The sequence below is a fragment of the Bactrocera dorsalis genome, chromosome 1 (assembly GCF_023373825.1).
Source record: "Bactrocera dorsalis isolate Fly_Bdor chromosome 1, ASM2337382v1, whole genome shotgun sequence".
Classification (NCBI taxonomy): domain Eukaryota; kingdom Metazoa; phylum Arthropoda; class Insecta; order Diptera; family Tephritidae; genus Bactrocera; species Bactrocera dorsalis.
The window spans coordinates 11,602,096-11,621,135 of NC_064303.1; the positions used below are offsets into that span (position 1 = coordinate 11,602,096).

Consider the following 19,040-nt stretch of genomic DNA (forward strand, 5'->3'; position numbering starts at 1 on the left):
AAATCGATATATTATCGATAATGTACAATCAATAAAGAAATTTTGTATCGAAATCTATTAAATTGTGTTAAATGTTTAATTGTTCCTTTGAAAGTGGATATATTTTGATGTCCAGTGCGATCGACAAACGTAACACACAGAATATATCGATAATTTACAATCAATATAGAAATTTTATATCGAAATCTTTCGAAATTTGTTCTTGTTTAATTGTTCTTTTAAAAAATTTAAATATTTTGATGTCAAGTGCTATTGATAAAAGGATTTTCGATTAAAATCTTTACGATTATACATAAAAAACTTAAATTTTTAAATAAAAAAAATATGATCGGAAACATTTAAAGCATATAAGATAGGAACATATTTATGAATATTTCACAAATAGGCAGTAAACTAATTTTAAAAAAATCGATAAATTTTAATGTACAAAATATCGATATTTTTATCGATTTTTTAATCGATAAATTTAATTATCGTTTTATGCCGATTAAGTAGAATTTGTTTACAATAGTGATAATAAAATTAAAAATCGATAAATTGTAAAACATAAAACATCGGTACTTTCATCGAAATTTTAATCGATAAATTTTAATAACGTTTCATTCAGTTTAAGCAGAATTTGTTCACAATAGTGATGAAATATTATCAAAAATCTGTATTTATGTTAAGTCTAACCGCAATTTTACAACTGAATATAAAAAAAATTCCATAAATATGGTACCGTAGTTCTAAAATTGGAGCATTTAGAACATCTTAATTCACTTTTCGTACCGAATTCATTCCTGAAACATTAATCAAAAGTCCAAATATCTTAATGAGTTCTCATTTGCCTTTTGTAATTGGTTCTTCAATGAAAATAAACCAAATAAAAAATCACACTTCTTTTATTATATTATTTTTATTTATTATATTTATATTTTCCTCCAAGTGTAAGAGTAGATTAAAAAGCGGAAAACAAAACCACAATCGCTAGTGATAAAGCATACGCAATACTATTATTTAAACAATTTCTTGTGCTTATCAGTAATTAAATGAGAATATAAAAATATACGCAAACAAAAGGTCATTCATTTACAGAGTTTACTCACTTACCTACTCACACATATGATATGTTTAAGTAGGAGTGTGTACATGAATGTATGTATGCATGCATGATGTTTGTACGACTATTCATAGCGATATAATAGTAGTTAAAATAAAATGTGAAATATGTATAAGTGCACGTAGGTTCAGCCAGAAAAAATAAATAATTCGAATTAAATTAAAATTAAAAATTAATAATTATAAAATTATTGTTAAATAAAAAAATAATTAAAAATGCAAAACTAAAATAATTATTTAAAAAATAAAATTTCAAATTCAAAGAAATATGTTGAAGTGAGGTTAGAGTAATGTAGAAGAAGAAGAAATTTGAATGTATTCAATAAAAAAATATTGAAGCTATTAAATTATATTTAAAAAGTGATTAGAAGAATAATTAATTATATTATTAATTAAAAAAAAAGTAAAAAGTGGGTAAATATTTCATTCAATTATTGTAATTTTCCTGACCCTCATAACACTACTCTACAAATTTGCAGGAAAAAGTTGTGGGCGATGTGCTACAAAGTCTGCGGAGTATTTGAGAAGTGCTGATTATTAATTTGAGTTCAAAAATTTTCCATCACGTACAGCTATTTTCGTAGTTTTAATAAATAGTGATAGGTTTACAGCCTCTAACAACAACAATCACACGTGACTGTAAACTAGTGCGTTCCCACTACAGTCAAGTATACGTATCCGGATTGGACCCGATATTTTATCCACCAAGGACTGTCAACTCGGCAGTATTCTGCTGCAACAACAACAACAACAAAATTAACTGTAAACTAGTGTAATTTATTTAAATAATTTTAATAAACATTTATTTATTTGACAAAAAAAAAATTTTAACTTATAAAAACACAATAAAATTTATAAAAAAAAAAACAAATTGCAAAAAAAAATTAATTTTTTAATAATTTAATTTTTTCCTTTTTTTACATATTTTTTATTTCTTTTTACAATATATTAACTTTCAATATTATCATTTAAATTTAATTGAAAGTTATTTTTATTTTTCTAGACTTTTTTCATTTTAAAAAATTTTTTGTGATAAAATATAGTTGTTTTGCAATAATTATGTTATTTTTTTCAAAATTTGTTTTTTATGAAAAAAAAAGATTTTTTAAAACAAACTCCAAAATTGCAAAAAATTCTAGTTATTAAAATTTTTTTTTTATTCACTTTATTTATTTATTTTTTTATTTTTATTTTATTTTATTTTATTTTATTTTATTTTTATTTTATTTTATTTATTTTTTATTTTATTTTATTTTATTTTATTTTATTTTTATTTTATTTTATTTATTTTTTATTTTATTTTTTATGAGATTTAAGACAAATTTGTTAACAAAAAAAAATAAAAATAATAAAAAAATTTAATTTTATTAAGAAAAAATAAAATAAAAAAGTAAAATAAAAACAAAAATATATAAAAAAGAAATGAATAGTATTTAAAAAATAAAAATAATTTTTTTTTAAATAAATTAAGTAATTAAATAATTAAAAATAAAATATTATATATATTTATATAATAATTTATTTTTTTTATATACAATTTTTACATTATATGTATGTGCTCTTCATTTTTTTATTTAATTTTAATTTTTACTTATTATTTTTTTTTTCAATAAAATTTTATGTATACTTTTTCGCTTTATTCTAATTTAACTTAAATTAATTTTAATATTTTTTGTAAAAAATTTATTTTTAAGGTTTGCACAGAAATTTAATTTTTATTTTTTTGGAAGGTTGAATTAATATTATAATACTATTTAAACGTTAAAAAGTAACATTAAACAATAAAAAATAGTCTGTAAAAATCCAACTGAGGTCGCAACCAAAAGCCAGCCAAGCAAACCAATCAAATCAAAATCTAATCTAAAAATAACGCGAATAAATGCGATGATTATGTCATATGATTGTAAATGGTTTTGCAGCACGAAGAGAAATTGTTGCCATAGGTACAGAGGTACTAATGTACATATCTACATATGTATGTAGATACGATGGTGTTGCCATACAAGAGGTGGCATTGGTAATTCTGCACGCCGCCGACTGGCAACTGTGGAGGCAAGACAAAGCGTGGTTGGTACTTAGGTGGCTGATGATGAAGACAGCAGAGAGTTACTGGCAGATACACATACATATAAAGGTAAGTGTGTGTTTGCATGTGTAGCTTTTTTTTATTATAAAACCAATTGAAATTCCAAACTCATTACATTATCAACAAATTTCCACAAATGCGGCGTGGAGTGGCCGCTTTGCGCAGATCGCACTTATGACAAAGCGGCTGCTGGCCAATGACCACCCACACACGATTAGAGCAGCGCCAGACTGGCAGCCTCCAACCATGGCTGTTGGCTGATTGCTAACCAGCTGCGGCAACAACAAAAAATTCAGCAACTAAAAAACTCGAAAATAACAACAAACAAGCTAAAGAGACGAGAGACGTAAGTAACAACAACAGCAACAATTAAATCACCTAAAAAATTGAAAGGCAGCAGCACTGCAACAAAAATAACAACACCAGTAATGATACAACAACTTTAACAAGCCTGCAACAACAACAATGCCACTGGTTGCGCTGGAAAACTCTAAACGTGCGGCAAGTTGCTAAATTTGGCAACGCTCTGGCTTTTTACAAACTCATTTATTTGTTGATTTTTTCGAGTGGGCCGCTAAATGTTTGCTGTTGAGGTAATTGCCGTGAAGTGAGCGCACAAAATAACGCAAAAAAGTGTATTTGCTGAAAAAAGAAATAAAAATAATGAAAAAAAACAAAAAAAAATACGCCAACAACCAACACAAATCCCAAATAATCCAAACTACAATAAAAACTAATCCTAAGCATAAGCAAGATATTTAGCAAAAGCAACAACAGCAACAACAAACATTTGCTGGCATATAAATGAGCCCAATACAAACAATAATTGGAGCGAGGGCGTTGTGCTTGGTGAGAGCATAGACGAAGGCGAAGGCGAATGTGAGTATACATATGTATATATGAAAGATAAACATATGTGTGTATGTACATATGTTTGTACATGTGTAAGAAAGTTTCGTATGTACATATGTATTTGCAGACGAGTGTATGACGTTATACTGCTATAAAAAACCAAGGGCTTTATTCATTATTTTATGGTTTGTTATGCGCGCCACTTAGATTGTAGTATTATTTCGGCAGCGTTTACCAAATTTAGAAGGGTGTGCAATTAAAAAAATGAAAGTATATGCATATATGAGTATATGCGATAACAGCGGAAACAGTCGCGCCTTCGACGGCATACACAAACTTTGTAAATTTAATGCAATCAGGAAATAATAGAGATAAAAAAATTAATTTAATTGCTTGCCTAGAGTTCAAAGTATTAATTTTGATAAATAGTTCCGACAAAAAATTGATAACAAAAATATTTACTATAACAAGAGATAATGTATTAATTTGGTACAACTTGGCGTATACGTAATCTGAGGTTCATTCAAAGAAATTTGTGCTAAAGTGGGGACTTGACTACAACCGAAAAAAAAATATATATATAAAATAGTTTTAAGTAAAATTGATAACAAAGTTATAATTGGAAAAGCTACTCTAGCAGAAGAAATTAATTTTAGTACACATTGGCGTATACGTAACCTGAAGTTCATACAAAGATCTCTATGTTAAAGTAGCATAAGTCAACTTTAGCTAAGAAAATATACAAGAAAAAAAATATAAAAAAAAAAAATATAAAAAAAAATTTACCAAAAAATAAATAAAAAAGTAATAATTAAAAAAAAAATTAAAAAAAAACTCCAAAAAAATATACAAAAAATTAAAAAAATATACAAAAAAAAATAAAAAAAAAATAAATTAAAAAATAAATAAAAAATAATAATTAATACAAAAAATAATTTAAAAAAAATTAAAAAAAAATTCCAAAAAATATATATAAAAATTTAAAAAATATATATAAAAAATATATAAAAAAAATTTAAAAAAATATAAAAAAAAATTTAAAAAAAAATTAAAAAAATATATGAAATAATTAAAAATTGTTAACAAAACTATAATAAAAATATTTAGCAGAAGATATTAGTTTTAGAACACCTTGGCGTATACATATCCAGGAGTTCATTGAACGAAATTTTAGGATAACATTTCAGAAGTCCACTTTAGTAATTATTAATTAATAATAATTAACAATAATTAATTAATAATAACTAACGATAATTAATTAAATAAATTAAAAATAATAATTAATTAATTAATTAATTTTTTCTTTTTTAATTATTTAGATTTCTAGTAGAAATCTATTCACATATTTATCACTATCTTAGGATGATTCGAAGCTTTCATAACGAATGAAGTAATCGAGTCTCGAATTCTTTAAAGAGATTTACTCGAATTATATTTCGACTTAAAATGGTTTGCATATAAAAAAAAGAAGAAACACAAATATCGAGCTTAATACCCTTCACAGGTGCATTTTTTATAGCATAAAATAATATAAACGACTTTTAACTTGATTTTGATCGTTCAGTTTGTATGGCAGCTATATGCTATAGTGGTCCGGTCCGAACAATTTCCGCGGAGATTGTAGCGTTGCTTTAAACAATATAGTGTGTCAAATTTGGAAAAAATATGTCGTCAAATAAAATAGTTTTTCATATAAGAACGTGATTTGGGTCGGTTGATTTGTATGACAGCTATATGCTATAGTGGTCCGATCTGAAAAATTTTCTTGGAAATTAAACCGTTTCTTAAGGCAATGATTTATGCCAAATTTTGTGGAGACATCTCGTCAAATAAAGCCGTTTGCCATACAAGAACTTGACTTGGATACTTCAGTTTGTATAACAGCTATTTGTTATAGTGGTCCGATCTGAACAATAGGTTGGCAGATTATAACGTTGCTTTGAACAAGAATGTGTGCCAAATTTAGATCAGATATCTCGTCAAATAAAAAAGTTTTTCATATAAGAATTTTTCTACAGAACAATCTGTCTCATTCAATTACTATTATTATTATTTATTGATTTTTTTTTTTTCAAAATCAGCCTTAAAACGTCATACAATATCAAAGTTCTTAAAAAAAAATCTAACTAAAAATATTCACTCCAAATAACCTGGCAACCCTACAGCGCTCACTCAACAACCAATAGGAATAGCGTATCGCCACATCTTCGTATGTGGTTCGCAAATAACTTCGTTGCCAACGCCTGCGAGCAGAGATTTGAGTTGTCATTGCAATTTACTTCCTGCAAACCCGAGCTAATAAATCTAAAAAACTCCAGGCACACACAGCAAGCAACAAGCGACGACATAAAATATGCCACCAACCGGCCAACATAATAAATGTTGTCCCCGTTGACTTGCAAGCGGAAGCAATAATTGCTTACAACAGAGCGCAGCAATTGCGACAGCAATCAGTGCAAACCAATGCAGCCATAAAGAGCTCCCACGGTTGTGTGTCTGTGTGTTGGTAACGAAGTCGAGAGTCAACCGAACACGCGGTGAGTACAAAGTTAAGAGAGTGTGAGAGGAGAGGCGACTGAGTGTGCCAACGAGTGGTGAGAGACAGAGCGTTGTAGTTGAATGGTCTTTCAGCGAACCTACGAAGTCGAGTGAGCAAGAAAAAATGCCAACAAAACGGCAGCATTGGAGGGAACGACCGTGTGTGTGTATGGCTGTAGTGTTTCAATCGGAACCAGCCGCAAAATAATCGATGATGAGGTCATAACTAATAATAAAAATGATTCTATACCTGTACCGCTAGCCGCGAGCGCGCTGACGAGCCCTACAATCAACCAGCCAGCCAGCGAGCAGGCGAGGCAGCCAAGCAAAGCAGTCAAACAACTAGCGAGTCACACGGCAAGGGTGAGAGGGACCGGGAAGGCAGGAAACACTGCATTGTGCAGGCTAAGAAAGCAAAACAAAATAGCAACAGACACAATAAGCGCAACAACAAACCGCAAAAATATGTGAAAATTGTTGGAAAGCAGAGCTTGTGTTTGTGAGCTTTGGAGCGGAGCGAAGCCGAAGTGGGCACATAATACTCCGTTGTTACCATACATTTTGTTGTTATTGGAGGTGAATGGCAACTGCAGTCACAGCAGTGCACAGTTAGCACAACAACAACAAAGGCAATAATAAAACAGCGAGCGTGTAGGAACTGAATGGCGAATTAAACTCCCGATTGACAAGCACGAGTGCGCCGCGCCAACAGCGGCAATAAAACAAAAAAAATAACAGAAATTAACTGCGGCTGAGTCTGGCGCTGGAGGCAGAGCGAGAAGCGCATGGCTTCATGCAAAGTATATGCAGACTTGTAGACAGCATGTGTGTGTGTGTGTATGTGAGTTGGTCGTCGTTTATAGGCGGCACGAACAGCTGTTGCTTAGACTTGCTGACTACCATTCATTGCAGCGCTTTGCAGGCCTGCCTGCTTTGTTGTTGTGCGCTTTATGTTATTTGTTGTTTGCTTTTTTATTGTTTTGTTGCTTCATTAGCTAGCTGCTTGTTTTTTGTTGCTGTTGCTATCGCTTGTCCAGTTGAATTGTATTTTGGTTTTTGGTGTGCGTATTTATAACGAGCAATTTGGGCCAAATTGATTGCTTCATTAAATTGCTCGCTCATCTGCTGTTGGCCAAGTGCGGCACGCATGCAATGAATCATTTTGTGGGCATTTCGAAAGTTGGAAAATATTGCAGTTTACCCAAATTGTTTAGACTTTGAATGGACTATTTCTTGAGATGCAGCGAGTAGAGCTATTTGTTATGGAAATGTTTGTCTAAAGTGTAATTTTTTATGTTGAGGTTGGGATGCGTTTTAAGACAAATACTGATCACGTGTTTACACTATGCAATTAATTCCTGTGAGGTGTAAAAAGCAGACTTTTAATAATATTATAAACAAGTACAAAACTGACAAGAAAAATCAGAAAAAAAATGGTTTTGGAATTTAAAGCTGAAAACATTTTTTTTTTTGGAATTTTTGAAAAATGCAATATAAAAAATATATTGCAAAATCCATAACAGGGTCAGTAGCCAAAGTAGTTCAAAGGCTTCAGAAAATGGTAAAAAATCTAAGTAGACTCAAATCCACTATAAAAGGAAGGCAAATTAACAAAAATTAAAGGAAAAATAATCTACAAGCGATCTGCGGTCGGGATGAGGATATTCCTTTCTAAGGTGAGGAATCAAAATTTTTAGGGTTAAAATGGGGTTTAACTCTATTTCCACCGAAACTACGAGTCCTATCGAAAAAAGTTATATGTCACTAGTGTAGGTAATAACACGAGCTACAACTTTTGTATGAACACTGTTTACATATAACCTCAAAATTTATGTGGAAAATTCCAGTAAACAAATTTTTTGCTTTTTATTTTAATACTTTTCGAAAAAAAACAATTATTTAACTATAATTGGGGTAAACTATACCTCTCTTGTCACAAAATATATTTTTTTAAATAAAATTTGCCATCCCTCAAGTAAAATTTAAAAAATGCTAATTTTCAGTCGAGAATTCTCGTGTAAAAATGTCTATTTTTTAAATGAAAAAAAAAAAAATAAATAAATAAAAGAAACTAAATAATATAAAAAAAAAACGTAACATTAGAAAAATAATAATAAAAAGAAATAAATAATAAAAAGAAATAAATAATAAAAAAGTAAATTTAAAAAAAAAACTCATAAATTAAAAAAAATTAAAAATTATTTATAAATTAAAAAAAAAAATAAAAAAAAATTTATAAATAAAAAAAAAAATTTATAAATTAAAAAAAAAAAATAAATAATTATAAATTAAAAAAAAATTATAAATTGAAAAAAATAATAAATATAAATTAAAAAAACAAAAAACCATAAATTAAAAAAAATCTGATAAATCTCAAAATTAAAATCAAATTATAGAAATTAATTTAAATTAATATAGATTCCATAAGTTGTTGAAGAAAATTTGTTAAAAGTAAATTAATTTAAATAATTTTTTAAATTAATAGAAATAAATGAAACAAAAAATTAAAAAAATTTTAATAATTATTTTTATTCAATTATTAAATTATTTTTTTTTAATTGAAATTAATTAATAAATATATAAAATTATTAAAAAAAAAAAAACCAAAAAATTTAAAATTAATAAAAATATAAAATAATTAAAAAAAAATAAAATAATTAAAAAAAAAATAATTAAATAAAATGGTTAAAAAATTTCAGTAAAAAATTATTCAATTGTTAAAAAAAAAATTAATTAGAAATTTTCATAAAAAAACAATCGCGAAATTGTCACTGATCGGCACTGATCAACAAAGCACTCACGCTGACAGTAAACCTCAAACAACAAATATGTATATAAGATCTCGAAAATATAAACTTTTCCTTGTTTCCTTGCAATGAAATTTGAAGTAATTGCCAATCACTTAAAAGTACAAAAATCAAGTCAAGAAATTTTTCCGCATTGCAGTCAGCTGCAGAAAATAACTCAAGTAGCGCAAGAATTTCCATTGCTGTGACGTCCATGGCATAGCATCAGACTAAAAGGGGCTGCAAGCATTAAATACATTTTGTGTACATATGTATTAAATGCTATCAGCATGTTATCAGTTTATTGATTTTATATTAAGGCTAATAAAATATTTATTTTTGCTGAAATTTTTGGCCTAAGCGAACTTTTGTCTATATAATAAATAGCGATTATGGCATTTTATTATTGAGATTGACAATTTAATATACATTTTGAAGTAGAATTCAGTGGTTTTAAGAAGAAACCGGTAATCATGTGGTTTCGGTGTATATATTTTAATTACGAACACAGGAGAGAATTTTATATAAATTTCATTCAAATAAATTATTTTTATTAAAAAAAAAAATAGTTGGAAAAAAGTATCTTTATTTTAGAAAAAAAATCTTTACTTTGAAAATAAAATATACATATATAAAATTTTGAAAATATCTTTGTGTTGAAAAAATAATTATAAATTTTGAATAAAATAATAAAAAAAAAAAATTGAAAAAACTTTATTTTGGAGAAAAAAATCTTTATTTTGAAAAAAAGAAATATTTTGAAAAAAAACTTAAAATTGAAAATATCAGAATTATTTTGAAAAAAAAAAATTTTATTTTGAAAAAAAAATTAATTTGGGAAAAAATTTCTTTTAAGACAATATTTTAATAATGTAAAAAAAAATATTTACTAAAAAATCTACGTTTTATTATTTATTTTTTAATTCTTCATTTTTTTATTTTTTTAAAACCAAAAAATCAATCGGTTTCGCTCACAATTTCAATTCCACTTTACAATGTCGCGCCAAGCGGCGCATTTTAAATTAAGCAATCAAATGTGTACGCAAACAGACGACATACAATAGCAACAAAAGAAACAAAGTGCCACAAAAACAACAAACAAACAAGCGCAAAAGGCACAATTGAATAAGAAATCGTGTTGATAAAAATTATCAATTGAATTATTGCACGTTTGCTCAATTAAAACGGCTGGCTGATTGATAGTTTGAGTAATTGATTGACTTGAGTGTTAAAATGATTATAACAATATTTCGTTTCGAGAGTGTACAAATGTGTGTGTGTGTGTGTGTAAGTGAGTGAGCTTGGGCAATAGAAGCATGGACAAGGGTTACTGATTGGTTATAAAAGCTGAACAGTTGAACTAAGACTTTTAGGACTAGTTTGTAACTAGTTGAGTAGTAGTTACTTATGTTTTTACTTTACATAGTTTATAATTTTATTAAAAAAAAAAAAACAAATGTGTAAATTTTTTTAATTTATTTTTAATTTTTTAAATTTTTTTTAATTTTTAAATTTTTTTTAATTTTTTTAAATTTTTGTTTAATTTTTTTAATTTATTTTTTAAATTTCTGTAATTTTTTTTCATTTTTTTATTTTATATATTTTTTTATTTTTTCTTTTTATTTTTTTTTAATTTAAATTTTTTTTAATTTTTCCTTTAATTTTTCCTTTAATTTTTCCTTTAATATTTTTTTTCTTTTGAGACCAATAATGTTCCTCGAGCTCAGAAACGCATTAATAATTTTAAAACGTTTTCCAAATTTCGCCTTATGTCAACCTGAATAAATTTTAACTAATATTTGAATTAAATAATTTAGTTTCGAATAAAATTCATAAAAATTTCTCAAATTTTTTCGACTTCTAAATTTTCAAAAACGATCTTTTACATCAGAACGGACTTCAAAGAACTTGAAAAAACACCGCGCAAAATATGGCAACTATGCTTTGTAGAGAAGTACAACCCAAAACATTTTACTCCCTGGTTCCAGCCCACTTTTTACCATATCAGCTATTTAAAAACGCACAACGCAATAAGCGCGAAGTGCGGCCGAACAAATTAAGTTCATTGACGACATACGTCCTTGAACGAAGGCGCAGCCCTTAAACACGAACAGCAACAGACCAACAAAGGCGCACGTATCTAACGCCCGTAGTTGGGGTGTTACCGCCCAACCCCACCCCAAAACACGCGCAACCGAAACTCACCGCGTCATGTCGTCACAACTGCTTTTATTCCAATTGCATGTGGCCGCTGTACTCATAAACGTCACACTGCCATTACCATTGGCGCTGCCAAGTCCACCGAAGAAACTAACAACACTACCGAGACTGTTTCGCCTATGCGCCAACGTCAGTTTGGACACTGCCGCCGCGTTTGCTGTCGTCACTTTTGGTCGTTGCCCTGTAACCTTTTTACGGCGTTGACCCGCCGCCGCTGCTGCTGCTGCTGCTGCTTGTGTCGTTTGCGTTTGCGCGTGTTGGCAACGTCGCCATTCGCCCGACAAACGGCGCGTCGCTGTGACATCAACATTTATTTTAGTGATGATTTCGGTAATGTTAATGCCGCTGCAGCCGACGTCGTCGGCGCTACTGTTACGCTTCTAACTTGCTTGCGTTTACGACCGCAACGACTGCGTCGCTACAATGTTTTAATTATGTTGATGATGCGACTCTGTGGGCTGCTTGCGAGCGAACAGACAATAATGAATTTGTTGGCTTCGCTTCAGCAATTGCTTGATGTGTGCGCCGCCTGTCAGTCAGACAGTGAAATCGATCGTTTGATCGATCGAGCGTACGGTCGAATGGCAAAAAAAATAATTAACGAATTAGTTGTATTTGTTTTGCGCGTAAGTTTGTAGGCTCTCAGTTAATTGCCTATGATGACATCACGCACGCACTTATAGCAAAATTTTGAGCTTTTAATTGAAAAAAAATTTTTTTTTTTGCAATTCTCACGCACTCAAGTTCACAATCAACACAAACACAGTTCACTTCACTTCAACACATATACGCTTTCTTTCTTTATAGTCTTTCTTATAATTTTTTGCCAGCTAACAAATTTTTCTGACCGCTTCGCTTGTACGTCCGCACGCAAATGAATCGTCCGCGCGTTCGGCCGCAACTCCACAACTCGACTGCTCACAAATGAGTTTTTTTTGTGTCTCCATGTAGATACATACATATGTGTGTGAGGTAGAGAGGCGCTGCAACGCAACGAGTAAACAAAAGCGTAGTAATTTGAGTGTCAAGCAACAAACACAGCACGAAGTGCAACAAAAACAAAAAGTTAGTTATTTTATTCAAAAAAATAAGTAACCAAAAGCACCGATAAGTTATTGTAAATAGCGAAGTTATCAGCGCGATATCGGTTGTAATCTAATCACTAGGAAACTCCATTGATTTTGAGCGCCCATTAAGGGTATTTATTTGTGGCGCTAAGTGACATACCAGACACTGACGGACGACGACTGAACACTTAAGCCTCTTCGTTTAAGCGTTTATGTCCACTTGTGAGTTTCAATAAATCGATTTTTGTTTATGCAGAATTTTTAAAGATAGTGTAATCGACTCTCTAAGCTTTGAAAAAGTGTTTATCGACACGCTGTTCCCAGAGTCGGTGGAAAAATACTCCGAAACGACTGCACCGAACAACTTGAAACTTTCAAACGAACTTTATTTTGTTATGTTTTACAGTTAATGATCGAAGGTAAAAGAGTTTTGATAATAATATGGAACAGATTTTTTTGCACAGAAATTTGTAGTAAAAATCGAAGAATCTAATCTAATGAAAAATAAATATCAAGAAATGCGGAATTTTTTGAAAATAATATGGAATATAAAGTTTTTTTTGCAAAACAAGAAAAAAAAACTTTTTTAATTTAATTTTTTTTTTTTAATTTTTTTTTAATTTTTTTTTATTTTTTTTAATTTTTTTTTTAATTTTTTTTTAATTTTTTTTTTTTTTTTTTTTTTTTTTTTTTTAAATTTTTTTTTAATTTTTTTAAATTTTTTTTTTTTTTAATTTTTTATTTTACATTTTTGTTTTAATTCTTTTTTATTTTTTTTTAATTTTTTTTTTTAATTTTTTTTAAATTTTTTTTTAATTTTTTTTTTTAATTTTTTTTATTTGTTTAATTTTTTTTATTATTTTTTTCTAATTTTTTAAACTTAATTTATTTTTTTCTTTTTATTTTTATTCATTTTTTTCTTTAACTGGTTTTTAAATTATTTATTTAATTTTTAAATTTTTTTGTTTACTTCTTCTTCAATTATTTTTTAATAAAAAAAAATTGTAGTCAAAATAATTTTCATTATCTACATACATACATACATGCGTCAATAAAGAAGAATGTTTATATGTTTTAGGGTCTAAAATAAAATGTTCATAACCTATACTACAAATATTTGTAAGATACAGGACTGTAAGTAGCTAAGCAGTAGTACTAAAGTTATATAATATGTATAGGAGACAGACAATAACTTACTCAACCCATTAGAGACAACTACTGACAGCTGACCGCAAATAATGACAACATAACATACACAGTATAGTATACATTACATGACACAGTGAATGAGTAATAGGCTTACATAAATCAAATTGTTTATAACTATTAAAATTGTTAAAAGTTATGTAAAATTTAAAAAGATATGTAATTCTCGAAATGACAACTTTTAGTGACGATCAAAGCTTTGTAATTTTTTTATTTCAACACAACCTAAAAACAACTAAAAATTTTTAGTGCATGCTTTCACTACAAAAACAGCTTATCGTAAATGTTTTCAAAATAACTACCAAATGGCTCTCAGTGAAAGCTTTTAAGACGAAAGCTACAAAAAGCTTCAGCAGCAGCCAAAGTTTTCCAACAACTACAAATAGCCTATTGCTTTTAGTATAAGTTTTAAAAACAATTAAAAATTAAGTGAAAGCTTTTAAGGAGTAAGCTTCAAGGAGCTTTAGTGACAGTCAAACTATTATTTTTTTATGCTAACAAAATCACGAAATGGTTTTTGTGAAGGTTTGCAAAGCTTTACTGGAAGCCAAATCACAAAATGGCTTTCTGCGAAAGATTTACATATGTAGCTTTACCGACAGTCTGAGCTTACAATTTTTTTTGTTATTATTACCAAAAAAACATTTTATTCGCAGTGAAAGCTTTAAAATATTTTTAAAATAACTTTTACTGAAAGCTGCTAAGATGAAAGCTACGAGAAACTTGCTTGCCATTAAAGCTAGCGAAATTAAAAAAATGTATATTTGTTAAAAACATAAAAGCTTCTAAAGTAAATAGTTTTCGATGAAAATCTATACGATGAAAGCTTCAAAAAGCATTAGTTGACACCAAAGATTGCGAATTTAAAACATATTTGCTGGAGAAATTAAAGTGAAAGCTTTTAAAAACAAGTAACTTTCGATGAAAATCCAATGAAAGCTTCGAAAGGCTTTTTTAGTGAAATCCTAGTTAACAACAAAGCTTGCGAGTTAAAAAAAAAAAACAACTTTAAAACATATTTTCTGGAAAAATTGAAGTGAAAGCTTCTAAATAGCTTTCGATGAAAGTTTATACGGTGAAAGCTTCGAGAAGCTTAATAAATCTCATAATTTTATTTATTTTTATCCGTTTTCTTGCTAACTTTCTTTTAAATATTACCTTTTCGGTATTTTTATACGTTTCCTTGCCCACTTCCCCGGCGCCTTCGCACGTTTATTCAGCATTCAAAACAAACGCGACGCAAAAAATGTGTTAAAAGTAGGCAAAATGAACGCTAAACGCTCGTAACTTTGATGACCGACGTCGAACGCTTTAATGGCGAGGCGCGAATGTCTCAATTTTCGGCGATGATGTAAAAGTTATGACTTTACGAAATTTTTAATGCCCGCTGACACGCTTCAGTTTCGAATTTCCACTGTTGGGGTTAATGGCTGACAGCGGATATTTATTTCGTTTTATTTGCCGAGTATTACTAAGTGCTTATAATTGACATGCCGGCGGTTTGGGGCGGCAAATACACACATACAGGCACGTATAAAAAATTCCTTCCGATTTTGTAGTGTATGTAGGTATGTAATTATGAATGTGTGAGTGAGTTTTTGTCACTTTGGTATTTGCTTGTTGTTTGTATTGTTGTATTTGCATTTACGTTTGGCGCGCGCACTGCCGGCAGCCGAAGTTGACCCGTTGCCTGCCTTAACAAAAGTTCAATTGTAACTGATCGTTAGCGATTTTTTGCGATTTCCAAGAAGCCTCACAGCGCTCAGCGATGTCATGATCAGCACAGCGGCGGCTTACCACACAATTTTCTCAACGAAATACGTGTGTAATAAGTGTTTAAAATTAAACTGTTGCATATGTACGAGCACGTCTGCTGGTTGCCACGTGTTCTGTGTTGCGTTGTGTATTATGTGGCAACTCGCGCTGCAGCCAGCGTGACGGCAGCAACGGCAGCGCTTGGGTAGTCATCAATCGCAATTAGACATTAGCAAGTAATAAATAAGCAGCAACAATTGATGTGCTTAGCTTGATTAGTTTACTACTGTTATTATTGTTGTTGTTGTTCAGCTAATTATGTTTTTGTTGTTGTGGTTGCTTTGTATGACTGCTGCACTCGTTACATGGCAGCGAATACTTTTTTAACCGGATTGTTTTTATTGTTGCCTTTCATTTATTGCTGGCAACACGATCTCATGTCGCATTATTCGATTTCTCGGTTTATTCGCGTATGACGAAAAAAGAAATCATACATTTTATTTATAACTATTACAGCGGAAAATTAATAACAACTCTCGCCGTTTAACCATTCGACATTTCTAGCAAATTTATTATTGCCTTTTTCCACGCTGTTTTTTTTCTGCTTTTTGTTATGGTTATTGTTGTAGTTTTACCACATTGCCATGTATGTGTTAATCGCTCCATTCGCGCTGACTTAATCGTTTATAAGCACATTGCTTTTCATCAAATGTTGCTAAATTAGTAATTAGTAGAATATATTGGATTGCTTGGGAGCTGGGGATGATGTCATGGATTATTTTTTTACCATTTGCAGATACTTCAAGTTTCCATAAATTTCAAACGAAAAAAAAATTGCGTTGTTTTACAAGAGTTTCGCGTGCGTGTGCGTGCTATTTGGCATTGACGCGTGGTGCGTAAGAGGCGGCGTGAAAATCAGCAATATTTGAAAGGTGAAACTTCAAATGAATTCAGAAGAAAATACAAAACTAATATTACAAAAAACAAAAAATGAAAAAAACTAAAACAAAGAAAAAATAATAAAAAAAAAAATAATAAAAAAAAAATTATAAAAAAAATAATAATAATAAAAAAAATAAAAAAAAATAATAATAATAAAAAAAATAAAAAAAAATAATAATTTCGAAAAAAATAAAATTTGTAACAAAAAGTATGAGACAAAAAACATAAAATAAAAAAAACTAAAAAAAAAACCAAAAATAGAAAAAAAATATTATTTTTTAGAAAATCAAAAGTAAAACGAAAATTATAAAAATTAAAAAAAAAAAATATTTTCGAAAACATAATATAAAAAAAAGTTAATAAGACTAAATAACAATTATAAAAAAAAAAATTATAAAATAGTAAAAATAACACAAAGTCATAATAATAAATATGTTTTTCTAAAAGTTAACAAAGTTAAGAAACGTTTTCTTCGGTTACGTCGGTGCCCTTGGCAGCTATATGCGAAAAAGGGTCCGAAATTAAATTTCTTTTCAGAGATAATGCTATAATCTATAGCCTTAAACAATAATCCATGTCAAATTTCTTGAAGATATATTGTCAAATAAAAACATTTACATAGTGTACCGATATTAGCGCCTAAGCCTTGTGAGCAGCTTCTTGGAAGGAAAAGGATGGTGGCAAAATTTCTGAACTGAGAGATTGTGACTAAATCGGCTTATGTAGCTCGTTACCTCATTTATACTTGGTATATACGTACAAGCTTCGCGAAAAACTTAATACACCCTGTTCGGGGCATAAAAAACATGAAAAAATACATCAACCACTTTTCGAAAGTAGACAACACCTTAAATAGCTTGCACTCATAGCAATTATCTATATTTCGCTCAACACAATTGTAAATATGTATTTAGTTCGATTACTTCGAGTTTATCGTGCCACATGCACACACAATTAGGCCTACACATTCATCATCGCCAGCCAAAACTGTCGATATTGAAAAACATTCACAAATTGTAACATTGTTGACATGTGGGCGGCACCTTATCTGCCTTTTATGACATTTTTATGCTATCAGCTATGAATTAGATCATGTAAATACATAACTGAGTATTTATTTTTTATGAACACATATCTATATTTATGGTGGATGATGTGCAAAAAATTGGAGAAGTATAGATATCCAAATATCGAAAAAACTATTGGATATTGGAAAAAATAACTAAAAACGAAATTTAAAAAAAAAATTATAGAAAATAATAAAAATAAATAAAAAATTAAGAAATATATTTAAAAAAAAAAATTAAAATAATATTTAAAAAAAATTAAAAGTAGAAAAAAAAATAAAGTGAAAAATTTATTAAAAGAAACTTTTAAATATATAAGAAATAAAAAAAATATATAAAAATGAAAACAAAAATTAAAAAAATATACAAAAAAATAAAAATAAAAAATAAAAAAAAATAAAAAAAAAAATAAAAAAAAAGTAAAAAAAAAAAAATAAATAAATATTAAAAAAATTAATCTAATTATTTATATTTTTCAAACAATCATAAAAACCTAAAATATAAAATATAAAACAAAAAAATTTAAGAATTTAAGAATTTAATTTAAAAACTGTATAACAAATATTTAATATATTTAAAAAGAAATTAGAATTATATTTAAATAAAATAATTTTAATTAAGAAGATTTTTTGAACAAATTCCGTTGTTGAGCAACAAAGTCCACATACCAACGATTATCGCAATAAGCATAGCATACATTTGTGCGCTAAAAAAAACTTCAGGCAAGTTTTTTTACCCCGAAAAATGTTGCAAGGACAAAACAAATAAAAAATGAGCTGGCATTAAATATCACACAAAAAAATTCAAATACTTTTCATCTCATAAAAACTTACTTCCAGTGAAGGTAAAAAATTGCGTGAAAGACAACAAACAGACGCAGAAATGACCTTTACGCAGGTTCGGATCCAAATAAATATACAGAAAGATTTATTTCAATGTTCTTTTTCAAGAACTTTTGTTACAAGTTTCATAAAATGCCTGCGACGAACTCACATCAATGGAGGCTCAAGGCAAGCCAATACATAGAAACATATGTGTCCTTGAACGAACACACACAGGTGGTGGTCCCAGAGCAAACAGGCAAAAATCGAAGAATATAAGCAAAAACGAAAGATTGTGTGTATATTTATGCAAATATAGAGCAAAAGCGAAACTGTTTGACATAAATTGAAATGCGCCAATATAAACAAAAGCCCATTTTGGGTTGGAGAGGCAGGAACAGGCCGAGCAACAGGTACCCGCTGGCGAGTGGAATACATACAAGTATGTAGATATACGAAAAATAAGAATAATAATAAAGCAAATCATAAAATCAGAGTGCAAAATAGCGCCATTGAATATTTGCACTCGAACTAAAGTGGTTGCCTTTGTTGTTGTGCGGTGCGTAAAATAAACATTTTTGGTGGCAATTAACACAAGT

General features: G+C 28.9%; 1 protein-coding gene across 8 annotated transcripts in view; it reads right to left on the reverse strand.

Annotated features, from left to right (window-relative positions):
• LOC105229639 (uncharacterized) overlaps positions 1-19,040 on the reverse strand; it is an 80,029-nt gene that overhangs the window by 10,203 nt on the left and 50,786 nt on the right. Inside the window, exon 1 of one of the 8 annotated variants that reach the window (XM_049456562.1) lies at positions 15,015-15,430. The exons of 6 other annotated variants lie outside the window; for them this stretch is intronic. In XM_049456562.1, coding sequence (XP_049312519.1) covers positions 15,015-15,079 — 65 coding nt within the window. In that variant the 5' untranslated portion in view covers positions 15,080-15,430. Of the gene's footprint in view, positions 1-11,568; positions 13,165-15,014; positions 15,431-19,040 lie in introns of those variants that run through there. One more of the 8 variants, XM_049456566.1, reaches the window with a different exon arrangement.